This window comes from Microcaecilia unicolor, chromosome 1 (assembly GCF_901765095.1).
Source record: "Microcaecilia unicolor chromosome 1, aMicUni1.1, whole genome shotgun sequence".
Lineage (NCBI taxonomy): Eukaryota > Metazoa > Chordata > Amphibia > Gymnophiona > Siphonopidae > Microcaecilia > Microcaecilia unicolor.
In genome coordinates this window covers 70723207-70746452 of record NC_044031.1, presented here as the reverse complement: position 1 = coordinate 70746452, position 23246 = coordinate 70723207, and the positions used below count along the sequence as shown (strand labels likewise).

Below are 23246 nucleotides of genomic sequence, written 5' to 3'. Positions count from 1 at the left end.
CAACTTTGAATAGTTTTGTGTCATCTGCAAATTTAATCACCTCACTTGTTCCGATTTCCAAGACTTGTCTTTCTCCTACACTATCTCTCCTCTTGGCCTAGACTATTTGTGAGCCATTTTTCCTGGCAACAAGAAATTCATTAAGTGGTATCAATATACTATACCTGTAGAATGAGATGCGCCTATCATCCTTCCACGAATTAGTCCTTCCCTCTTTGCATTTCTTATAATTTTTACTTTACTGGGAAGATCTGTTTGGATATATTCATCCAGTTCATTCTTTAAGTCAGCTGAAATCAAAACAAGTTTGTTACTCATCTGTAGGAGATGTTTTTCCAAAGGTGATACTTTAAGATGGATTTCAATGCATACATGAAACCTATTTGGTTTCTAAAATAGCAAAGTTATCTAATTATGGTGAATTTAGATTTGGATTCCAGATTTAAAATAAAAAGTTAGGGGCACGTTTACTAAAGAGTAGTAAAAATTTGCACTTACCACACGTTAACAGCCAAAATTCAGTCAAGGTAAGTATAAATGCTGTGTAGTAACCATTGGAAGCATGACCAGCATTCCCCCTGCAGTTACCATACAGACCAACTCCCTACCATGAGTTGTCAAGTGCACCTGCACTAACACATTTGACAGTGTACTGCTGTTATAATTGAAGTCCCTGCGCCCTCTCTGCCAATACCTCGCCCACTCCCCTCTCTTTAGCATGGAATTTTTACTGCATTGGCCATTTCAGCATGTGGTAACCATTAGTGTCAGCCTAAATTAACAGCACACACTAAAACCTGTTCTAACTGCTTACTACGCTTTAGTAAACATGCCCCTTACTTTCCAAATCCAAATTCAAGTCAAGTTACATACAGGAAAGGTAATTAGTACCCTAAGCAAGAAGGCCTACAGTCTAATAAGGTCTATGTAATAAACTACACTAAGCTCTACATAGATGTTTACTTCCAGTTTAGTGATGATATTTTTTATGTTACTAGGATTACTTCCATTGTAACAATATCTGAATTGTTTAACCAAATGAAAGGTGCCCAAATGTATATAAAACTAGACCTCTAGGGGGCATATAATCTGATTTGTATAAATGAAGAGGACAAGAACAAGACAGCTTTCAGCGCCCCAGGTCAGTACAAGTTAAAGTTACAAATAGTTATGCCTATAATGCCCCTGCTGTCTTCCAAGACTTTATTAACAATGTTTTCAGAGATATGCTAAGACAGTACGTTATCATATATTTGAGTGCACAAGTGGAGGATTGGCCTAGTAGTTAGGGTGGTGGACTTTGGTCCTGGGGAACTGAGGAACTGAGTTTGATTCCCACTTCAGGCACAGGCAGCTCCTTGTGACTCTGGGCAAGTCACTTAACCCTCCATTGCCCCATGTAAGCCACACTGAGCTTGCCATGAGTGGGAAAGCGCAGGGTACAAATGTAACAAAAAAAAATGATTGGTGTACCTGAAAGTGGGACTTCTGACCATATTGCTAACGACCAGGCCAGTATCATCTACTGTCTCAAAATTGAGATTGAGAGCTCCCTGAAAACAGATGATCAGAGGCTTTTGGCTTATCCTTCAGCAATTACTATGACTTAGTTCCCCCAGTTCTTTCACCGAGTTAATGAGATCGTCTCCAAATAGCCACTTGCCTAGAAAGGGCAGTTTAATTATATGTGACCAATGCTGCAACCAGAGTTGCAGACATGAAGTAACAGCCAAAGACATACTGTGGGCCGTAACCCATAATATGTCAAACAGCATCCACCGAGTAGGCCAATGCCATTTCCAGCTGGGCATTATGGCACCCATCTTGTGTTGCAGACTGTTATGCAACTTCAGGCATGCTCTAACCACAAACAAGCTGCAAACTGTCGATTGAATGACCAAAGAGGCCACTTCAAAGGCTTGTTTCAGTGAGCCTTCTAGCCTGTAGGTCATTTAGGGCAATACTTCCTTCCAATGGCAAGATCGTCTTCTTAGTCAGCGCTGTAAACCAGAGGAGTCCACCCTTGGAAGCTGCAATTTATCTTTCTCCTCCAGAACTAATGGACAGAGGCGAGTCATAGTTCTTCCCACTCTCAACTCCATGTCCAGTGAGACCCAGTCTGCTGTAATCAGGTGTTGAATGTCTGAATATATTGGGAAGACCTATAAGCCCACTTGTGATTGACAAAGATGGAACGCCTAACGCTGAAGCAGAAAGCTCCTCAATGGAAAGCACCGCCAAAGCCGAGAGCTCCTCAATAGAAAGCACCACCAATGCCTCAAAAATAAGTGCATTGAACTCCTCTTTATGAAACCACCTCAGTACTTTCAGGTCATCCTCCTCCTCAAGAGGAAGCTCTCCCTTTTCTAACAGCTCCTTCAACAATGGCTCCTCTGAATAGACTGAGGCAACAGCAGATGATGAGGAAGAAGCTCTCTTACAAGCCAGAGTGGCAGCAGGGCAAGAAACTCGATCACCTTGAAGCAATTCTGACTGTCCCTGCTTCAGTAAATAGGCCAGATATAAGAGCAATATAAACTCTGGAGAAAACAAAGATTCTGATGCAGCTCAATGCTTTGTTGGACCCTGAGGTGGTAAAATGGCTGCTGTGCTCTGTGTGTGATCAAACAGAGGCTGTTCCTAACTGCCAGTCAGCCCTGACAAAATGGTTCCCCGTTTCTGCGCTCTCCTGCATCAAACTGCAAACTCGCCCTGCCAGAGAGCCCGACATCCCCGGCATATTCAGATGCTGTGCCAAATCCAAATATGTGCTAACACCAACCATTTCCCCCACGTCCCATTAGATTCCCGACTTACATGCTCTGCAATGCCAGCCAGTAGGTCTCACAGCGGGAAAACCACTTAACTGCCTCTGTGGGAGTCTCCATTCGCCCAGACTGGCACAATTGCAGTCACAAACACAGTTCCAAGCGGTAAGTCAGGATCCCTCCCCTGCACCAAGTAGCCCTTCAAGCCATTCCAAGTCAAACTTTATTTGGACTTACCGCTGCCGGCTGCTCCCCCCCAAGCTGAGTTTCCACAAGATTTACCCCTGAAGAGAAAGAATCAGGACCAATACTCTGTCCCAAACTCTCCAGTAAACCTCTTTCCTTTTTTTTTTAAATATTAAGATCACTGTACTGGAAAAGGAGAGTGCTGCAGGAAAACCAGGGAGATGGTGAAGGGGGCACCAGAGACAGGGATCTGAAGACCTTCAGATATGACACTGCAAACTCAAGGCACCTGAAAAGCTCAACTGGAAACCAGTTGAACAACTAGAAAAGGAACAAATCACTTAGACCTTGATGCACTAAAGTCCTATTAAAGCAGTGATCACTATTTCTAACTCGGTAAATATTACCAAGTTCGAAATAGCCAGCCATGCTCAGAAGAAACGTGATGCAAATGAGCTGCTCACAAAAACAGCCAAAAGCTCAGTAAGGGGAAGCCAATTGCTCGGTCTTCCAAGCATGCGCAGAACAGCCAATTGTTAAGCATGGCTGCTCTGCGCATGCTACAGACATCTTTCATACACAAAAGCAGTTGGTAGCCTTTTTTTCTTTTTGGTTTTCCACAATTTCAGAGCCATTGTGATGTTTCCCAAAGACTTCTTTGTCTTCATCTGTTTTCCTCTATTCCTGATTCCATTCAATTTCGTCAAACTGAATACAAATTATCTACCGATATAAAGATCTTGGGCGTATTAGCAGATAGTGCTACTTCATTGGAAGCGCAGATTGTTACCTTATTTATTTATTTATTGCATTTGTATCCCACATTTCCCCACCTTTTTGCGGGCTCAGTGTGGCTTACAATAGGATATGAATAATAGAAATACATTTGTTACAATTTGGTTATGGATTACATTGTGCAGAGTTGTGCGAGACATTCGAATATCAATTAGGAATATGACAATGGGACATCAACATAGAAATATTGGAAGGAGACAATGGGAAGCTAAAGGGCAGTGTTAGACAAAGACATATGGTGTACATAGTTCCGTGGATAAGTGTATGATTGACTGGATCAGAAGTGGATGTATGTTGCATTGATGAACAGTGAGTATGGACTCTATCTGTTTTGGCTCTTTCCGTAAGTTTGTTCAAACAGATGAGTCTTCAGTAGTTTACGGAAGGAAGCTTGATCGTTAATCACTCTTAGGTTGCGCGGTAGTGTATTCCAAGCCTGCGTGCTCATGTGGGAAAAGGTTGACGCGTGTAGCGTCTTGTATTTCAGGCCCTTGCAAGTGGGGAAGTGGAGGTTGAGGTGTGTTCGGGATGATCTTTTAGCGTTTCTGGGTAGTAGGTCTATTAAATCAGACATGTACGCTGGGGCTTCGCCGTAAATGATCTTATGGACTAGTGTGCAAACTTTAAAAGTAACGCGTTCCTTAAGTGGAAGCCAATGTAATTTCTCTCGTAGTGGTTTTGCCCTTTCATATCTTGGTTTTCCGAAGATGAGCCTGGCTGCTGTGTTTTGGGCTGTTTGAAGTTTCCTCTGTATTTGCTCTTTGCAGCCCGCGTATAGTGAGTTGCAGTAATCCAGGTGGCTGAGGACGAGGGATTGCACTAGGCTGCGGAAGACGAATCTTGGGAAGAATGGTCTTATCCTTTTCAATTTCCACATGCAGTAGAACATCTTCTTGGTTGTGTTGTTTGTGTGGGTTTCGAGTGTTAAGTGGCGGTCGATAGTGACTCCAAGGATTTTTAGCGTTTCTGAGACTGGGAGGTTTAGGATTGGTGTGTTTATCGCGTTGAATTTATTTGTGTTGTATTGGGAGGTGAGTATCAGGCATTGGGTTTTTTTCTGCGTTTAATTTCAGGCGGAATGCATCTGCCCATGTGTTCATGATGTGTAGACTTTGATTGATTTCGTTGGAGATTTCTTTGGTGTCTTGTTTGAATGGGATGTATAATGTCACATCATCGGCGTATATATATGGGTTGAGGTTATGGTTTGATAGGAGTTTTGCTAAAGGGATCATCATTAGGTTGAATATAGTTGGTGAGAGAGGTGATCCTTGTGGGACTCCACATTCAGGTGTCCATGCCTTGGACGTGGTTGAATTTGATGTGACTTGATACGAACGCAGGGTTAGGAACCCCTTGAACCAGTTCAGGACATTTCCTCCTATGCCAAAGTATTCAAGTATGTGTAGTAGGATTCCATGGTCAACCATGTCGAAGGCGCTTGACATGTCAAATTGTAGGAGGAGTATATTGTTGCCAGTTGCAATTATTTGTTTGAATTTGGTCATGAGGGTGACTAATACTGTTTCTGTGCTGTGATTCGAACGGAATCCTGATTGGGCATCATGGAGTATTGAATGTTTGTCTAGATAATTTGTGAGTTGTTTAGTTACCATACCTTCAGTTATCTTGGTTATTAGTGGTATGGATGCTATTGGCCTGTAGTTGGTTATTTCGCTCGTGTTTTTCTTTGTATCTTTAGGAATTGGGGTGAGTAAGATTTTTCCTTTTTCTTTTGGGAAGAGTCCATTTTGTAGCATGTGGTTTATGTGGTTTGTTAGGTCTATTATGAATTGTTGAGGAGCAGATTTCATGAGGCTATTTGGGCATATGTCTAGTTTGCAGTTGGATTTGGCATATCTTTTGAGAGTTTTCGAGATGAGGTCTTCTGACAGTAGTTCAAATTCGGTCCAGGTTCTGTCTGCTGGGTGTGTTCCTTCTTCTGGATCTAGACAGTCTAGAAGAGTGGTGTATTCTGTAGGGCTGGCGGGTATTTTGTGTCGTAATAGTATAATTTTCTCCTTGAAGTATGTCGCAAGGTTGTCAACACTTGGTGTATCTTTGCCGCTGGTTGTAACTGGTGTGGTGTCTAACAGTTTGTTCACGAGGTTGAAGAGTTTATGTGTGTCTTTGTAGTTTGGTCCTATTAATGTTTTGTAGTGTAGTCTTTTTGTCTGTTTTATGGTATATTTGTATTTTCTCCGAAGTAGTTTCCAGTCGTTTCGTGTTTGTTCGTCTCTCTTTTTGTTCCAAGCTCGTTCTAGTCTCCTGACTTGTGTTTTTAGTTTTTTCAGCTCTTCGGTGAACCATGGATTTGCATTTTTCCTGTGTGATGTTCTAGTTTGGACTGGGGCGATTTTGTCTAATGTTCTTGTGCTTATATCGTCCCATTCTTGGAGGAATTGGATGGTGTCAGCGTTTGTAGTCCATTCGTTCTGGTAGATCTGTTGCCAGAATGTTGTGGGGTCTATTTTTCCTCTTGTTGTGTAGGTTGTTCGCTCATGTTTATTGTTCGTGTTTAGTTGTGTTTTTCGCCAGCAAAGAGTGACATTTGCTTTATGGTGGTCTGACCATAATGTAGGTGTCCATGTTGTATTAGCGAGTATGATAGTTGAGTCCGGTTCGAATCTATTCGTTATGATATCTAGTGTGTGTCCTTTTTCGTGAGTTGGTTGTATGCTAGGTGTTTGCAGATCCCAGAGTTTTAGGAATTCTTTGAATTCTCGTGTACTTGGTAAGGTGTCGTCTTCTAGGTGTAAGTTGATGTCGCCTAGTATGAGGATGTTTGAGGCTGATACGCAGGTATTCGAGATGAAATCCATGAGTTGTGTTTGGGCGTCTTGCCATTTTCCTGGTGGCCTGTAGAATAGGATTGTGTTGAGGTGTCCTATTAGGCTTGGATGGTTGATTCTAGTCGATGCAATTTCAAGTTGTGGTGAGGTGGATTCGCCCGTGATTGTGATGGTGAATTCAGGTTTGTATATAATAGCTATTCCGCCTCCTCTTTTTTTTCCATTTCTTGTCCAGTGCGTGATTTTGTATTCTGGTGGGCACGTTTGTAAGATGGCGGGGTCTGTGGGACTATGGAACCAGGTTTCTGTGATAAATAGGAGGTCTAATTTGTCTGTGATGATCCTATCTAGTATGTTTACTGAGTTGCTTACTGCTGATCTTGCATTGATGTATCCTAGTTGGATTGAGTGATATGGTTCCAAGGTGGGGTGTGACGTGTTTATTTTTATTAGTTGTCTGTTTCTTCGGTAGTTGGATTTGTTGTTGTCATTGTTTTCCTCATTTTGTCGGTGGTGTTCATATCCGGAGATTATTGCAGTTGGTTGGTTGTTGTGTCTTTGATTTGGTAGGTTGTCTAAAGGTTGTGCATAGGATTGGTGAGATGTAAGTGGGTTGTTATGGTTGTTGTTTTGGGCGTGCATTGTGTGTATATGAGTGTTATGCGGTTTGTGAGTAGTGGGGTTGTTATTAACTAGGTTGTGGGTTGTGTTTGCGTGTAAGAATATAATGAGGCACTGGATGGTTAGGAGTGCATTGCTGGTGTTCATGTCTATGTGTTAGGCGCTGTGGCAAATATGTACAGTGGTGGAAATAAGTATTTGATCCCTTGCTGATTTTGTAAGTTTGCCCACTGACAAAGACATGAGCAGCCCATAATTGAAGGGTAGGTTATTAGTAACAGTGAGAGATAGCACATCACAAATTAAATCCGGAAAATCACATTGTGGAAAGTATATGAATTTATTTGCATTCTGCAGAGGGAAATAAGTATTTAATCCCTCTGGCAAACAAGACCTAATACTTGGTGGCAAAACCCTTGTTGGCAAGCACAGCGGTCAGACGTCTTCTATAGTTGATGATGAGGTTTGCACACATGTCAGGAGGAATTTTGGTCCACTCCTCTTTGCAGATCATCTCTAAATCATTAAGAGTTCTGGGCTGTCGCTTGGCAACTCGCAGCTTCAGCTCCCTCCATAAGTTTTCAATGGGATTAAGGTCTGGTGACTGGCTAGGCCACTCCATGACCCTAATGTGCTTCTTCCTGAGCCACTCCTTTGTTGCCTTGGCTGTATGTTTTGGGTCATTGTCGTGCTGGAAGACCCAGCCACGACCCATTTTTAAGGCCCTGGCGGAGGGAAGGAGGTTGTCACTCAGAATTGTACGGTACATGGCCCCATCCGTTCTCCCATTGATGCGGTGAAGTAGTCCTGTGCCCTTAGCAGAGAAACACCCCCAAAACATAACATTTCCACCTCCATGCTTGACAGTGTGGACGGTGTTCTTTGGGTCATAGGCAGCATTTCTCTTCCTCCAAACACGGCGAGTTGAGTTCATGCCAAAGAGCTCAATTTTTGTCTCATCTGACCACAGCACCTTCTCCCAATCACTCTCGGCATCATCCAGGTGTTCACTGGCAAACTTCAGACGGGCCGTCACATGTGCCTTCCGGAGCAGGGGGACCTTGCGGGCACTGCAGGATTGCAATCCGTTATGTCGTAATGTGTTACCAATGGTTTTCGTGGTGACAGTGGTCCCAGCTGCCTTGAGATCATTGACAAGTTCCCCCCTTGTAGTTGTAGGCTGATTTCTAACCTTCCTCATGATCAAGGATACCCCACGAGGTGAGATTTTGCGTGGAGCCCCAGATCTTTGTCGATTGACAGTCATTTTGTACTTCTTCCATTTTCTTACTATGGCACCAACAGTTGTCTCCTTCTCGCCCAGCGTCTTACTGATGGTTTTGTAGCCCATTCCAGCCTTGTGCAGGTGTATGATCTTGTCCCTGACATCCTTAGACAGCTCCTTGCTCTTGGCCATTTTGTAGAGGTTAGAGTCTGACTGATTCACTGAGTCTGTGGACAGGTGTCTTTCATACAGGTGACCATTGCCGACAGCTGTCTGTCATGCAGGTAACGAGTTGATTTGGAGCATCTACCTGGTCTGTAGGGGCCAGATCTCTTACTGGTTGGTGGGGGATCAAATACTTATTTCCCTCTGCAGAATGCAAATAAATTCATATACTTTCCACAATGTGATTTTCCGGATTTAATTTGTGATGTGCTATCTCTCACTGTTACCAATAACCTACCCTTCAATTATGGGCTGCTCATGTCTTTGTCAGTGGGCAAACTTACAAAATCAGCAAGGGATCAAATACTTATTTCCACCACTGTATCTGGTGTACCTTTAAGCGAGTCAAAGTTTACAATTGCATTTGAGCTTGGCTACAGTTCAAGCGAGGTAGTGCTGGCATTTGCTATTAGCTTAGCAAAAAATTTAATTTAAAGCTGGCAGCAGTTCCGTGCTAGGCAAACGGGTGGTGCTTGTATTTGTATTTAAGCTTGGCAACAATTTAATTTAATTTAATTTAAAGCTTGGCAACAGTTTATTGTTGGCAAGCCTGCACTTAATACTTGGTAACAGTTCATTACTAGGCAAATGAGGTATTATTTGCATTTGCATTAATTTTAGCAACAATTTAATTTAAAGCATGGCAACAGTTAAAGGTGCTATATTGGTATAGGACACAGTTGCTTTCAATTTAAAGTATGCAGAGCAAAGCAAATAAAGCGAGGATTTTTAAATCATGCTAAAGCAGTGCATGCATGTTGCTTTCAATTTAAAGTATGCAGAGCAAAGCAAATAAAGCGAGGATTTTTAAATCATGTTAAAGCAGTGCATGCATGCAGTTAAGATGAGCAGGCATTTGATTGCTCTGTTCAGTCACGACAGTGCAGCTCCTGTTCCTTGGTTGTGATGCTAGGCAGGTTGGTCTTCCCAGTCAGTCTTAGACATCAACAGTCAGCCTTGGCAGTCTAAACCAGTAGCTCGGCCTTCTGGTCAGAAGGAGAGCTCGACTTGCTCCCAGCGATCCTCCGATCTCGATCCGATCTCGCTCGTCCTGCGTCTTAACCGGTTTTCGGCGTCACGTGGCCTCAGGCTGCCATCTGATCAGCCGCTAGCGCTGGGCTCGGTGGGTCAGGCTCTGCGGTCCCGCTGGGGTTTAGCGGGTCAGGCTCTGCGGTCTTGCTGGGGGGGGGGGGGGGCTCGGCGAGTCAGCCTCTGCAGGCAGTTCCGTAGCTCTTTGCCCGGCAGCGTCCCTCTCGGCAAGCCGCTCGAAGTCGCCAGATCAGTTACGGCTTACCCTGTTGTCTTCTCCGACGTCGGTCGCTCCCCGAATCGCGGCCCGGAAAGTCAGACCCAGCGTCTGCCTCCGGGTCGGGTCTCCCAAATCCGCAAGGCTGGGCAATTCGGAACGAGGGCCTCTACTCCAGCGGTGTCCGAACCCTTCCGGTCCGGTCAGGGCACTCGCCTCTACTTGGATGACCCCGCGAGTTCGACCGCTCTGGGTCTTGGTCGTCTGCAGGCAGATGGGCCGCGTGGCGTGGTCAGCTCCTCCAGAACTCGCCGGTTGCGCTCCAAATCCTTGCCGGCACGGTTTCTCCCGGTCTGCTACGGCAACGGCTCTAGGCAGTACAGATGCCGTATGTGATGCTCGGCGGCGGCCACACCACAACCAGGTACCCGCGGGATGTCTTTCTTATGAGAAAATTGTGCTGCATTAGCAATGTTGCATGCATCTACATTTTCCTATATGGGCATGCAGCTATGGAACGCACTACCACGCAACCTGAAAACGGTCCATGATCTGGCCAACTTCCGCAAACTACTGAAAACTTATCTCTTCGAAAAAATATATCACAAAGATCAACACGTGTAACTGCACAATCTTTATTATAGACTTGTAAAAAAGCCCCGTTTCTGATGCAAATGAAACGGGGGGTAGCAAGGTTTTCTTCAGAGTGTGCATGTGGGAGTGTGTGTGTCCCTGCCTTCTGCCCTCTCTCCCTCCCCCTCCGAGTCCAGTCCTTCAGTGTTAAGTTTCCTGCTGTTCTGTGTTTGTGTTACAGAGAGAGTGAGGGCATCTCTCTCCCCTCCCCCCTCTGAGTCTTTCACTGTTACAGAGGGCCAGATGATCAAAAGCCCTGCGCTGTTCCAAACAGCGCCCTAAAAATAGCGCCGGCACAGCGCAGGGCTTTTCTGCATCGATGATCAAAGATAATGCATGCAAATCTAAGCAGCGCTATTATCTTTGATTATGTTTAAAGTGCGGGAGAATTGTGCCGAGCAATCCTCCCGCACTTGTTTGACAGGTCTGGGCTGTCAAAAGCCCAAACCTGTCAAACAGCCTGCCGAGGCCCGAACCCCCCCCCCCCCCGAACCCCCATAAATCCTGGTGGCCGCCTACGGCCAAACGCTATCCCACCCTCCCTCCCACTCAGCGACGGGGGGGGGGGGGGGGGGGGCTGGAGGTTCGGTGGGTCTCTAGCCCCCCAAACCCCAAGAAATTGTGGCCTCCACCCTGTTATCCATCCACGAAGGGGGGTGGGGGCTAGAGGTCCAGTGGACCTCCCAGCCCACCCCAACTCCTCCCCTCCCCCAGCATTCTGAATCCCTGGTGGTCCGTGGTCACCCACCCACCCTCCCTTCCAGCCCCCCCGGCTGGCTCCCCTACCTTTTGTTGGAGGAGGGACGCAGCCTGCCTGCCTCACTCGTCTTCCTGTTGACGCCACTGCAAAATGGCGACGCCCAGCCCTGCCCATTGCATCCTGGGATGCGCTGGGCGGGGCTACAGACCATGTAAGGGAGCGACGGACCACCAGGGATTCAGAACGCTGAGGGAGGGGAGGAGTTGGGGTGGGCTGGAGGTCCACCAGACCTCCAGCCCCCACCCCCCTCCGTGGATGGATAACAGGGTGGCGGCCACAACAATTTCTTGGGGTTTGGGGGGCTGGAGACCCACCGAACCACTAGCCCCCCCCCCATTGCTGAGTGGGAGGGAGGGTGGGATAGCGTTTGGCCGGAGGCGGCCACCAGGATTTATGGGGGTTGGGGGGGGGGGCTGGAGACCCACCGGATCTCCAGCCCTCCCTGAGCATGGAGGGGGTCGGATCATCAGGGGGACCGGAGGTCCACCGGACCTCCAGTCCCCTGTTTGCGTTTGCTTTGGGGGGGAACGGGGGCCTGCCAGCATGCAACTGCATGCTGGACAGGGCTCACCATTCCTCCCCAATGATCCACAAAGTCTAACGCCAGCTCTGAGCTGGCGTTGATTTTGCCGCAGCCAGCGACCCAATCTTTGGCGCGCTGGCCGCTGATCATTGGGGATGAATGCATTAAGCGCTGCTTAGCATGCATTTGCAAGCTAATTGCGCTCGAAGCCCTGTTTAGCATGCTACTTGCGCTAAGAGCCCTCGAGTGCGTTGTTTCAGGCGCTCGAGGGCTCTGATCATGGATCGGCAGCAAACTCCGGCGCTAGTATGGCGTTAACAGCCTCTAGCGCCGGAGTTTGCTTTTGATCATGAGGGTGAGAGAGAGGGATTTCGTGCTGTGCTGTTTTCCTTCACTCATGGGGAATCCGGATATCTCTGGCGCTTCACACTTCCGGCTGGAGGCTTCAGTGGTGCCTTTTATATATATAGATAGTAATGTCTTATAACGTCTTTTGTTATAATACAACCATGTACTTCACCACCATGTAACCCAAACCTTCTATAAACCAAAATGTATATTTTCTACTTTATATTTCCAATATTCACAATGAATTGTAAGCCATATTGAGCCTGCAAAGAGGTGGGATAATGTGGGATACAAATGCAATAAATAAATAAATAGTTTTGAGACAACTACATTCAGTCTACTGGTACAGGCATTACTTTTGTCACAATACCACTGCAATTTAGTATATCTAGTATGTACTAAATCTCAACTAACAAGAAATCAAGCCATTTAGAATACTGCTGCATGTCTGAAATTTGGCTTATCAAAATAGGATCGTATTTCCTTTTATTATATTAAACTTACAGTTGCCTTTTGAGGCCAGAGTTTTGTTTAAATTGGATTGTTTCTTTATAAATTATTGCATGGTCTAGCTCCAAACTACCTATATTTGCATTTTCAGTTTGCAGTTTCACTTAGATCTAGAAGGACTACATGCAATTATTTATTCTCTTTTCTTTCTACTAAAGGTATTTTTCTCCTCATATACTTATATGCTATTTAGGAAAAAGGTCAAGACTTTCTCGGAAATTTAATCTTTTAAAGTAATGTTTTACCTTATCAGATACGTCCTTTAGTATCCCACAGATTATCCTGGTTTGTCTTGCTTTCATACCCGCCTTGAACTGCAAGGTATTGGCGGGATATAAGCTTATATTGTATGGTATCGTACCAGCTGTTAAATGCCACCCTATCAGAGCACTGCACCAAAAGTAATCTAGGCAGAAAGTGAATTGGCTATTGATACAACTGTTCCTCACCTAATTCACTAAAGTCATCCACTAAAATAATTTCATGAAGAAGATTTGATGGAGTGCGATCCAATACACTGTGTACTGTCCGAAGCAAGGCAGAAAATGCTTCGTTGTAGAAACAAATAACAATGCTGGCAGAGGGTAGCTCAAATGGGTACAGTTTGTCTCCACACCTGCAAACATAAGAACACAGCAAAAATAAGAAAAATACTGTTCCAATATTTCAACAATTGTATTGCAGAATACATGAAATTTCCCACAAGGTTCAACATGATGTGAAAACAAGAATTACCTTTTAGTTTTATAAATCAAGAGTTTGAACATATTCGCTCTACAAAATTATTTTCCCATCACTATATTAGATTGTTAATACACTTACACAGCAGTGTGGAAAATACGATGGTTTTGAATTAAACACATTCAGAAGACTCAAAAACTAAAAAAGTTAGGATACTTGAAGGCAACTGTTTCCCCATTCTAGTTTCCTTCCTGCTCTTCCATGCCTACATATCCAACATGTAAAAAAAAGGTGTGCTTTCGGTCACTTAAAAGCAAGGGCAAACATCTATTATCAGGCAAAACACCCTTCCCTACATGCATGCTACTTAAGAGACAGCTTTTAGACTCTGCCATAAAAAAGGAAGTGGATAGTAAGAAAACATTTTTACAGACAACTGATTGGTTCTGGGCCTATTAATAGTAATAAGCTGTTCTCTTTGATTAAAAAGGACAACCTCAGCAAAAGATTCTGCAATTTCTTTAATGCAACCATCTGCTCATGAATTAGCAGATTTGTTTTTCTCAATAAGGTTGCTCAAATTCGACTTAAATCTGCTGCAACCTTCTTCTACACGTAGTAATTTAACTTCTGTTTCTTACCTAGGTCCAGATCAACCTATAATGGCTGATCAGATTTGGGATTCTTTTCCATATATTACTGTTGATTCTATTTCCACTTTATTAAAGAAATTCTCACATTCACAATGCATACTTGACACTTACCCTGTTTCATTACTATCGACAATTCCTCAAGTTCTTATTCAATGTTTGACATCTGAAGTGAATAAGTTATTGCTTTCAGGTATTTTACCAATTGATATGGGCCAAATTGTACTTACCCCTAAACCCAAGTATCCTAATGTTGATCTAACTCTACCTTCAAACTATCGCCCTGTGGCTAGTATACTACTACTACTACTACTACTTAACATTTCTAAAGCGCTACTAGGGTTACACAGCGCTGTACAATTTCACAAAGAAGGACAGTCCCTGCTCAAAGGAGCTTACAATCTAAAGGACAAAAAATGTGCAATCAATCAATTTGGGGCAGTCTACATTTCTTGAATGAAATTGAATGAATCATATGTAAATCAATTGCTTATGGGATATTTAGAGAGATTTTCTTGTTTGCATTATTCACAATTTGGATTCAGACCAGCTCACGGTACTGAGACCCTGTTACTAGTACTTTCATCATATGCGAAGGAGGCACTGGGTGCCGGAAGTCAGATACTTCTCCAAATTAATATCTCTGCCACCTCTTGACGTGGTGGACCGTGATCTTTTGCTATCTAGGTTGGAAGAAATTGTTATCTCGGGTTCTGTGTTAAATTGGTTCCGGGAATTTTTGATTCACCACGGTTACTGTATACGACAAAACAAAATGTATTCTGAGTATTGTTTCCAGGATGTAGTGTTCCCCAGGGTTCACCTTTGTCCCCTGTTCTTTTTAATTTTTTTATGTCCTCATTAGGAAGAAACAGGTTGAACCCTGGTGAACTGCTGCAATCCTATGCTGATGACTTTTTTTTTTTTTTTTACTTCTGCCAGTTCCTCTTAGTTTTAGAGGTTTACTTGAAAATGTTTCATCTGGAATTAATAAGTTCAGCAATGGACATTCACTAAAGTTAAAACTAAACCCAAACAAAACCAAAGTGCTTTGGTTTCAAAATCCAGATATCAAAGTGCCTTCTCCATTAGCATTGTCCAATAATAGGGTGATAACTGTTGAGGCAGAGTCCAGAGTACTGGGCTGTGTCACATTTGCCACGCTGGGAATCACTAGTGCAGTTTAGTAAAAGAAGCTCTTAGATCGTGAGCCCTCTGGGGACAGGAAAATAGCTACTACCTGAATGTAACTCACCTTGAACTACTATTGAAAAAGGGGAGAGCTAAATCCAAATAATGAAGATTTTATGCAATCCCAAAGATTCTATATAGCGTGACCTAAGTTGTGCATGCAAATCCAGTCATAGTGTAGATTTGTGCATGCAACTTAATTAGTTAAACAAGCCAATCAGTGCCAATAACTGCCACTTAAGCAATTATTGACACTAACTGGCATTAATTAGAATTTACATGCACAACTGTATAAGAATATTCTATAACGTGATGCGTGCAAATTGTAAGTTGCATAGTTGAAAAGGGGCGTGGAATGGTGGGTCATGGACATTTCTAAAATCTATGTACGTTACAGAATACACCCGGTTCGCACCTAATTTAGGCACTGGCATTTACATGAAGTTTTAATTGGTTTAATTTCCTGTGACTAAATTCAGTCACTCGGATGAGCGACCGGTGTATTCTATAAACCACGCAGGAATTTAGGTTCATTCTATAAAGTACACCTAAATGTAGGTGTACTTTATAGAATACACCTAGGAATATTTCGTTTCGGCACCGATTTTTTTTACACGTGATATATAGAATCTAGTCCAGTGTGTCTAAAGGTATGTGTCTGCAAAGTTTATTTATTAAGATTTATTTACTGTGTTTTTGAAGACATTCACTCAAGGCAGTTTACAGCAAATATCACTGGACACAGGCAAAGCGAATGCTACATACCTGTAGAAGGTATTCTCCGAGGACAGCAGGCTGATTGTTCTCACTGATGGGTGACGTCCACGGCAGCCCCTCCAATCGGAAACTTCACTAGCAAAGTCCTTTGCTAGTCCTCGCGCGCCCGCGCGCACCGCGCATGCGCGGCCGTCTTCCCGCCCGAAACCGGCTCGAGCCGGCCAGTCCAGTATGTAGCAAGACAATACACTTCAAGGGAAGACACAACTCCAACGGGGAGGCGGGCGGGTTGTGAGAACAATCAGCCTGCTGTCCTCGGAGAATACCTTCTACAGGTATGTAGCATTCGCTTTCTCCGAGGACAAGCAGGCTGCTTGTTCTCACTGATGGGGTATCCCTAGCCCCCAGGCTCACTCAAAACAACAACCATGGTCAATTGGGCCTCGCAACGGCGAGGACATAACTGAGATTGACCTAAAAAATTTACCAACTAACTGAGAGTGCAGCCTGGAACAGAACAAACAGGGCCCTCGGGGGGTGGAGTTGGATCCTAAAGCCCAAACAGGTTCTGAAGAACTGACTGCCCGAACCGACTGTCGCGTCGGGTATCCTGCTGCAGGCAGTAATGAGATGTGAATGTGTGGACAGATGACCACGTCGCAGCTTTGCAAATTTCTTCAATGGAGGCTGACTTCAAGTGGGCTACCGACGCAGCCATGGCTCTAATATTATGAGCCGTGACATGACCCTCAAGAGCCAGCCCCGCCTGGGCGTAAGTGAAGGAAATGCAATCTGCTAGCCAATTGGATATGGTGCGTTTCCCTACAGCCACTCCCCTCCTATTGGGATCAAAAGAAACAAACAATTGGGCGGACTGTCTGTGGGGCTGTGTCCGCTCCAGGTAGAAGGCCAATGCTCTCTTGCAGTCCAATGTGTGCAGCTGACGTTCAGCAGGGCAGGAATGAGGACGGGGAAAGAATGTTGGCAAGACAATTGACTGGTTCAGATGGAACTCCGACACGACCTTTGGCAGAAACTTAGGGTGAGTGCGGAGGACTACCCTGTTGTGATGAAATTTGGTGTAAGGGGCCTGGGCTACCAGGGCCTGAAGCTCACTGACTCTACGAGCCGAAGTAACTGCCACCAAGAAAATGACCTTCCAGGTCAAGTACTTCGGATGGCAGGAATTCAGTGGCTCAAAAGGAGGTTTCATCAGCTGGGTGAGAACGACATTGAGATCCCATGACACTGTAGGAGGTTTGACAGGGGGCTTTGACAAAAGCAAACCTCTCATGAAGCGAACAACTAAAGGCTGTCCTGAGATCGGCTTACCTTCCACTTGGTAATGGTATGCACTGATTGCACTAAGGTGAACCCTTACGGAGTTGGTCTTAAGACCAGACTCAGACAAGTGCAGAAGGTATTCAAGCAGGGTCTGTGTAGGACAAGAGCGAGGATCTAGGGCCTTGCTGTCACACCAGACGGCAAACCTCCTCCAATGAAAGAAGTAACTTCTCTTAGTGGAGTCTTTCCTGGAAGCAAGCAAGATGCGGGAGACACCCTCTGACAGACCCAAAGAGGCAAAGTCTACGCCCTCAACATCCAGGCCGTGAGAGCCAGAGACTGGAGGTTGGGATGCAGAAGAGCCCTTCGTCCTGCGTGATGAGGGTCGGAAAACACTCCAATCTCCACGGTTCTTTGGAGGAGAACTCCAGAAGAAGAGGAAACCAGATCTGACGCGGCCAAAAAGGAGCAATCAGAATCATGGTGCCTCGGTCTTGCTTGAGTTTCAACAAAGTCTTCCCCACCAGAGGGATGGGAGGATAAGCATACAGCAGCCCCCCCCCCCAATCCAGGAGGAAGGCATCCGAAGCCAGTCTGCCGTGGGCCTGAAGCCTGGAACAGAACTGAGGGACTTTGTGGTTCACTCGAGATGCGAAGAGATCCACCAAGGGGGTGCCCCACGCTTGGAAGATCTGGCGCACCACTCGGGAGTTGAGCGACCACTCGTGAGGCTGCATAATCCTGCTCAACCTGTCGGCCAGACTGTTGTTTACGCCTGCCAGATATGTGGCTTGGAGCACCATGCCGTGACGGCGAGCCCAGAGCCACATGCTGACGGCTTCCTGACACAGGGGGCGAGATCCGGTGCCCCCCTGCTTGTTGACATAATACATGGCAACCTGGTTGTCTGTCTGAATTTGGATATTTGGTTGGACAGCCGATCTCTGAAAGCCTTCAGAGCGTTCCAGATCGCTCGTAACTCCAGGAGATTGATCTGTAGACCGCGTTCCTGGAGGGACCAGCTTCCTTGGGTGTGAAGCCCATCGACATGAGCTCCCCATCCCAGGAGGGACGCATCCGTAGTCAGCACTTTCCGTGGCTGAGGAATTTGGAAGGGACGTCCCAGAGTCAAATTGGAGCAAATGGTCCACCAATACAGGGATTCGAGAAAACTCGTGGACAGGTGGATCACGTCCTCCAGACCCCCAGCGGCCTGATACCACTGGGAGGCTAGGGTCCATTGAGCAGATCTCATGTGAAGGCGGGCCATGGGAGTCACATGAACTGTGGAGGCCATGTGGCCCAGCAATCTCAACATCTGCCGAGCTGTGATCTGCTGGGACGCTCGCACCCGCGAGACGAGGGACAACAAGTTGTTGGCTCTCGTCTCTGGGAGATAGGCGCGAGCCGTCCGAGAATCCAGCAGAGCTCCTATGAATTCGAGTCTCTGCACTGGAAGAAGGTGGGACTTTGGATAATTTATCACAAACCCCAGTAGCTCCAGTAGGCGAATAGTCATCTGCATGGACTGCAGGGCTCCTGCCTCGGATGTGTTCTTCACCAGCCAATCGTCGAGATATGGGAACACGTGCACCCCCAGCCTGCGAAGCGCCGCTGCTACCACAGCTAGGCACTTGGTGAACACCCTGGGCGCAGAGGCGAGCCCAAAGGGTAGCACACAGTACTGGAAGTGGCGTGTGCCCAACTGAAATCGCAGATACTGTCTGTGAGCTGGCAGTATCGGGATGTGTGTGTAGGCATCCTTCAAGTCCAGAGAGCATAGCCAATCGTTTTGCTGAATCATGGGGAGAAGGGTGCCCAGGGAAAGCATCCTGAACTTTTCTTTTTCGAGATATTTGTTCAGGGCCCTTAGGTCTAGGATGGGACGCATCCCCCCTGTTTTCTTTTCCACAAGGAAGTACCTGGAATAGAATCCCAGCCCTTCTTGCCCGGATGGCACGGGCTCGACCGCATTGGCGCTGAGAAGGGCAGAGAGTTCCTCTGCAAGTACCTTCTTGTGCTGGAAGCTGTAAGACTGAGCTCCCGGTGGACAATTTGGAGGTTTTGAGGTCAAATTGAGGGTGTACCCCTGCCGGACTATTTGCAGAACCCACTGATCGGAGGTTATGAGAGGCCACCTTCGGTGAAAAGCTTTCAACCTCCCTCCGACTGGCAGGTCGCCCGGCACGGACACTTGGATGTCGGCTATGCTCTGCTGGAGCCAGTCAAAAGCTCGCCCCTTGCTTTTGCTGGGGAGCCGCGGGGCCTTGCTGAGTCGCACGCTGCTGACGAGAGCAAGCGCGCTGGGGCTTAGCCTGGGCCGCAGGCTGTCGGGAAGGAGGATTGTACCTACGCTTGCCAGAAGAGTAGGGAACAGTCTTCCTTCCCCCGAAAAATCGTCTACCTGTAGAGGTAGAAGCTGAAGGCTGCCGGCGGGCGAATTTGTCGAATGCGGTGTCCCGCTGGTGGAGAGACTCTACCACCTGTTCGACTTTTTCACCAAAATATTGTCCGCACGGCAAGGCGAGGTCCGCAATCCGCTGCTGGATTCTATTCTCCAGGTCGGCGGCACGCAGCCATGAGAGCCTGCGCATCACCACACCTTGAGCAGCGGCCCTGGACGCAACATCAAAAGTGTCATAAACTCCTCTGGCCAGGAATTTTCTGCACGCCTTCAGCTGCCTGACCACCTCCTGAAAAGGCTTGGCTTGCTCAGGGGGAAGAGCATCAACCAAGCCCGCCAACTGCCGCACATTGTTCCGCATGTGTATGCTCGTGTAGAGCTGGTAAGACTGGATCTTGGACACGAGCATAGAGGAATGGTAGGCCTTCCTCCCAAAGGAGTCTAAGGTTCTAGCGTCCTTGCCCGGGGGCGCCGAAGCATGTTCCCTAGAACTCTTAGCCTTCTTTACGGCCAAATCCACAACTCCAGAGTCATGAGGCAACTGAGTGCGCATCAGCTCTGGGTCCCCATGGATCCGGTACTGGGACTCGATCTTCTTGGGAATGTGGGGGTTAGTTAATGGCTTGGTCCAGTTCGCAAGCAATGTCTTTTTCAGGACATGGTGCAAGGGAACAGTGGACGCTTCCTTAGGTGGAGAAGGATAGTCCAGGAGCTCAAACATTTCAGCCCTGGGCTCGTCCTCCACAACCACCGGGAAGGGGATGGCCGTAGACATCTCCCGGACAAAGGAGGCAAAAGACAGACTCTCGGGAGGAGAAAGCTGTCTCTCAGGAGAGGGAGTGGGATCAGACGGAAGACCCTCAGACTCCTCGTCAGAGAAATATCTGGGATCTTCCTCTTCCTCCCACGAGGCCTCACCCTCGGTGTCAGACACAAGTTCACGGACCTGTGTCTGCAACCTCGCCCTGCTCGACTCCGTGGAACCACGTCCACGATGGGGGCGTCGAGAGGTAGACTCCCTGGCCCGCATAGGCGAAGCTCCCCTCCGCCGACGTAGTCGGGGAGCCCTCCTGGGAGGTGGCCGCGGTCGGCACCGCACGCGGTACCGACGTTGGGGACCTCAACCTGGGCGATGGGCCAGCCGGCGCCACGCTCGACGGTACCGGAGGCGCAAGCACCGCCGGTACCGGAGGGGTAGGGCGCAACAGCTCTCCCAGAATCTCTGGGAGAACGGCCCGGAGGCTCTCGTTCAGAGTGGCTGCAGAAAAGGCTGAGAGGTCGATGCAGGCGTCGACGTCAGAACCTGTTTCGGGCGAGGAGGCTGTTCCGGGCTGTCCAGAGTGGAGCGCATCGACACCTCTTGAACAGAGGGTGAGCGGTCCTCTCGGTGCCGATGCCTGCTGGGTGCCGAATCCCTCGGCGACCCAGAGCTCTTGGTGCCGACACGGGGAGGAGACCGGTGTCGATGCTTCTTCGATTTCTTCCGAAGCATGTCACCGGAGCTCACCCGGCACCGACGAGGAGGACGTAGAATCCATCCGTCGCTTCCTCGGGGCCGAGGCCGAAGGAGGTCGGTCTCGGGGGGGCTGTACCTGCAGGAGCCCTCAGGGTAGGAGGAGACCCACCCGAAGGCTCACCGCCACCAGCAGGGGAATGGACAGCCCTCACCTGCACTCCTGACGATTGCACCACCGTCCGACGACATCAGCAGACGAGGTCCCGGTACCACCGACGTCGATGCAGCTATCCGATGTCTCGGCGCCGATGCAGAGGCCCGATGCCTCGATGCAGGGGCGGCCGAGGAAGATGGTCTGGACGCTGACGACGTCGATGCACTCGAAGATCCCGGTGCCGATGCCGACGAAGAGCCCGAGAACAACACGTTCCACTGGGCTAGTCTCGCTACCTGAGTCCGCCTCTGAAGCAGGGAACACAGACTGCAGTTCTGAGGGCGGTGCTCGGCCCCCAGACACTGAAGACACGACGAGTGTCGATCAGTGAGCGAGATAACCCGGGCGCACGGGTGCACTTCTTGAAGCCGCTGGAAGGCTTCGATGTCATGGGCGGAAAAATCACGCCGGCGAAATCAAAATCCGAAATGACGGAAAAGAGCACCAAAACTTTAGAGGGAGAAAATCTCGACCGAGGCCGAAAAGAGGCCTACCCCGACGACGAAAGAAAACTTACCGGGGCAAAAAGCTGGAAGTACGGGGAGGATTGACACGAAACCCGGTGGAGGGTTTCCGGAGCACTTCCCGACTTAAGCAAAAGCTTTTCCGAAGAAAAAACACGCTCAAAACAATTTGGACGCGCGAGGTCGACTTTCCGGGGCTCGACACGGCGAAAATACGACCGTACCGAGTGCGGACAAAAGAAGACTGGCCGGCTCGAGCCGGTTTCGGGCGGGAAGACGGCCGCGCATGCGCGGTGCGCGCGGGCGCGCGAGGACTAGCAAAGGACTTTGCTAGTGAAGTTTCCGATTGGAGGGGCTGCCGTGGACGTCACCCATCAGTGAGAACAAGCAGCCTGCTTGTCCTCGGAGAATTTATAATTATAGAGGCAGCATGACTATAATAAAATGTTCAAGTATCAACAGAGTGTACAATTAAAATAGCAAAGTAACATAGAAATAGGCAAATGAAATCACAAAAATAAAATATGTTCACAGTAAATCATTCATATTAACAATACCCATTAAAACACAATAAAATGCTTATAAACAAAGGAAAGAAACTCAGTGTCAGAGAATACTCGCAAAAACATCAGCAGACAATAAAGGAGGCATGAGAGAGGAATATGTACACAGACAAGACAGGATACAGCAAATGAGTTGAGATAAATAAAAACACCCTTATGTAACAGCTTGACCCCTAATGGTAATACCGAAAGATTAATGCTAGGGGTCATGGTAGGTGTTTTTTAATCCAGAGCCCTACGATCAAGAGTGAGTAGGGATTAGTCTTGCTCCCACTATACAGCAGGGGCTCCAGCAAGGCCAGGATGGGGGGGGGGGGGGGATAGGAGGATATGCAGTAGGGATGATTATTGGGAACTGAGGGTACTGGTACTGCTGGATTGGGGCAACACAGAGAGCAGGAGCACCAAACCGGGGGTGGGGGTGGTATGCACTTGTTTTCCTCACATGCATCTTTTTGAAAGCGTTGCTCCCGCTGGATGCACAAGGCCATCAACGTGCAGTCCTGCACCTATTTTACAAACAGCTCTACGTTTGGCTGAGCCACTTATAAAATACTGTGGGAATCTTCCATGTCTCAGCCTAGATGTCTAAATTCCCTTCTCTATGACCTTTCTAAAATACAGCTCCATGGCAATTCGATATGCAGTCCACTAGCCAGTTTGATCAAATGTCTTTAATTATTGCAGTTACTATTCTATTAGAATTAAATGATATAATAATTTGATTGCACTGGCAATGAGGCTGTGATCTTATGTAATATGCCTGTATATCTTTACAATCCAGTGTGTACAGGGCCTGTTCATCCTTACGTTTAGTAGGCCTTGAAAAAAAACATAGGAAATGCAATGGATTGGTCTGGCTGAAAAGGAAATTTTTGGACAACCCCATTGTAGAAGATCTGCAGATACAGAGAATAAGATGAGTGCTCAATTTTGCTTATTGATGCTAAGCAGAGATATAGTTCCATCTCAGCTTCATAAAGTAATGAT

The 23246-nt window shown here is 47.1% G+C and overlaps 1 protein-coding gene across 3 annotated transcripts in view; it reads right to left on the bottom strand.

Moving 5' to 3' along the window:
• Positions 1-23246, bottom strand: part of GALNT11 (polypeptide N-acetylgalactosaminyltransferase 11) — a 125234-nt gene that overhangs the window by 78635 nt on the left and 23353 nt on the right. For all 3 annotated transcript variants that reach the window (XM_030198319.1, XM_030198326.1, XM_030198333.1), the window contains exons 4-5: positions 13082-13248; positions 165-290 (exon numbers count right to left, since the gene is read on the bottom strand). In XM_030198319.1, coding sequence (XP_030054179.1) covers positions 165-290; positions 13082-13248 — 293 coding nt within the window. The remainder of the gene's footprint in view (positions 1-164; positions 291-13081; positions 13249-23246) is intronic.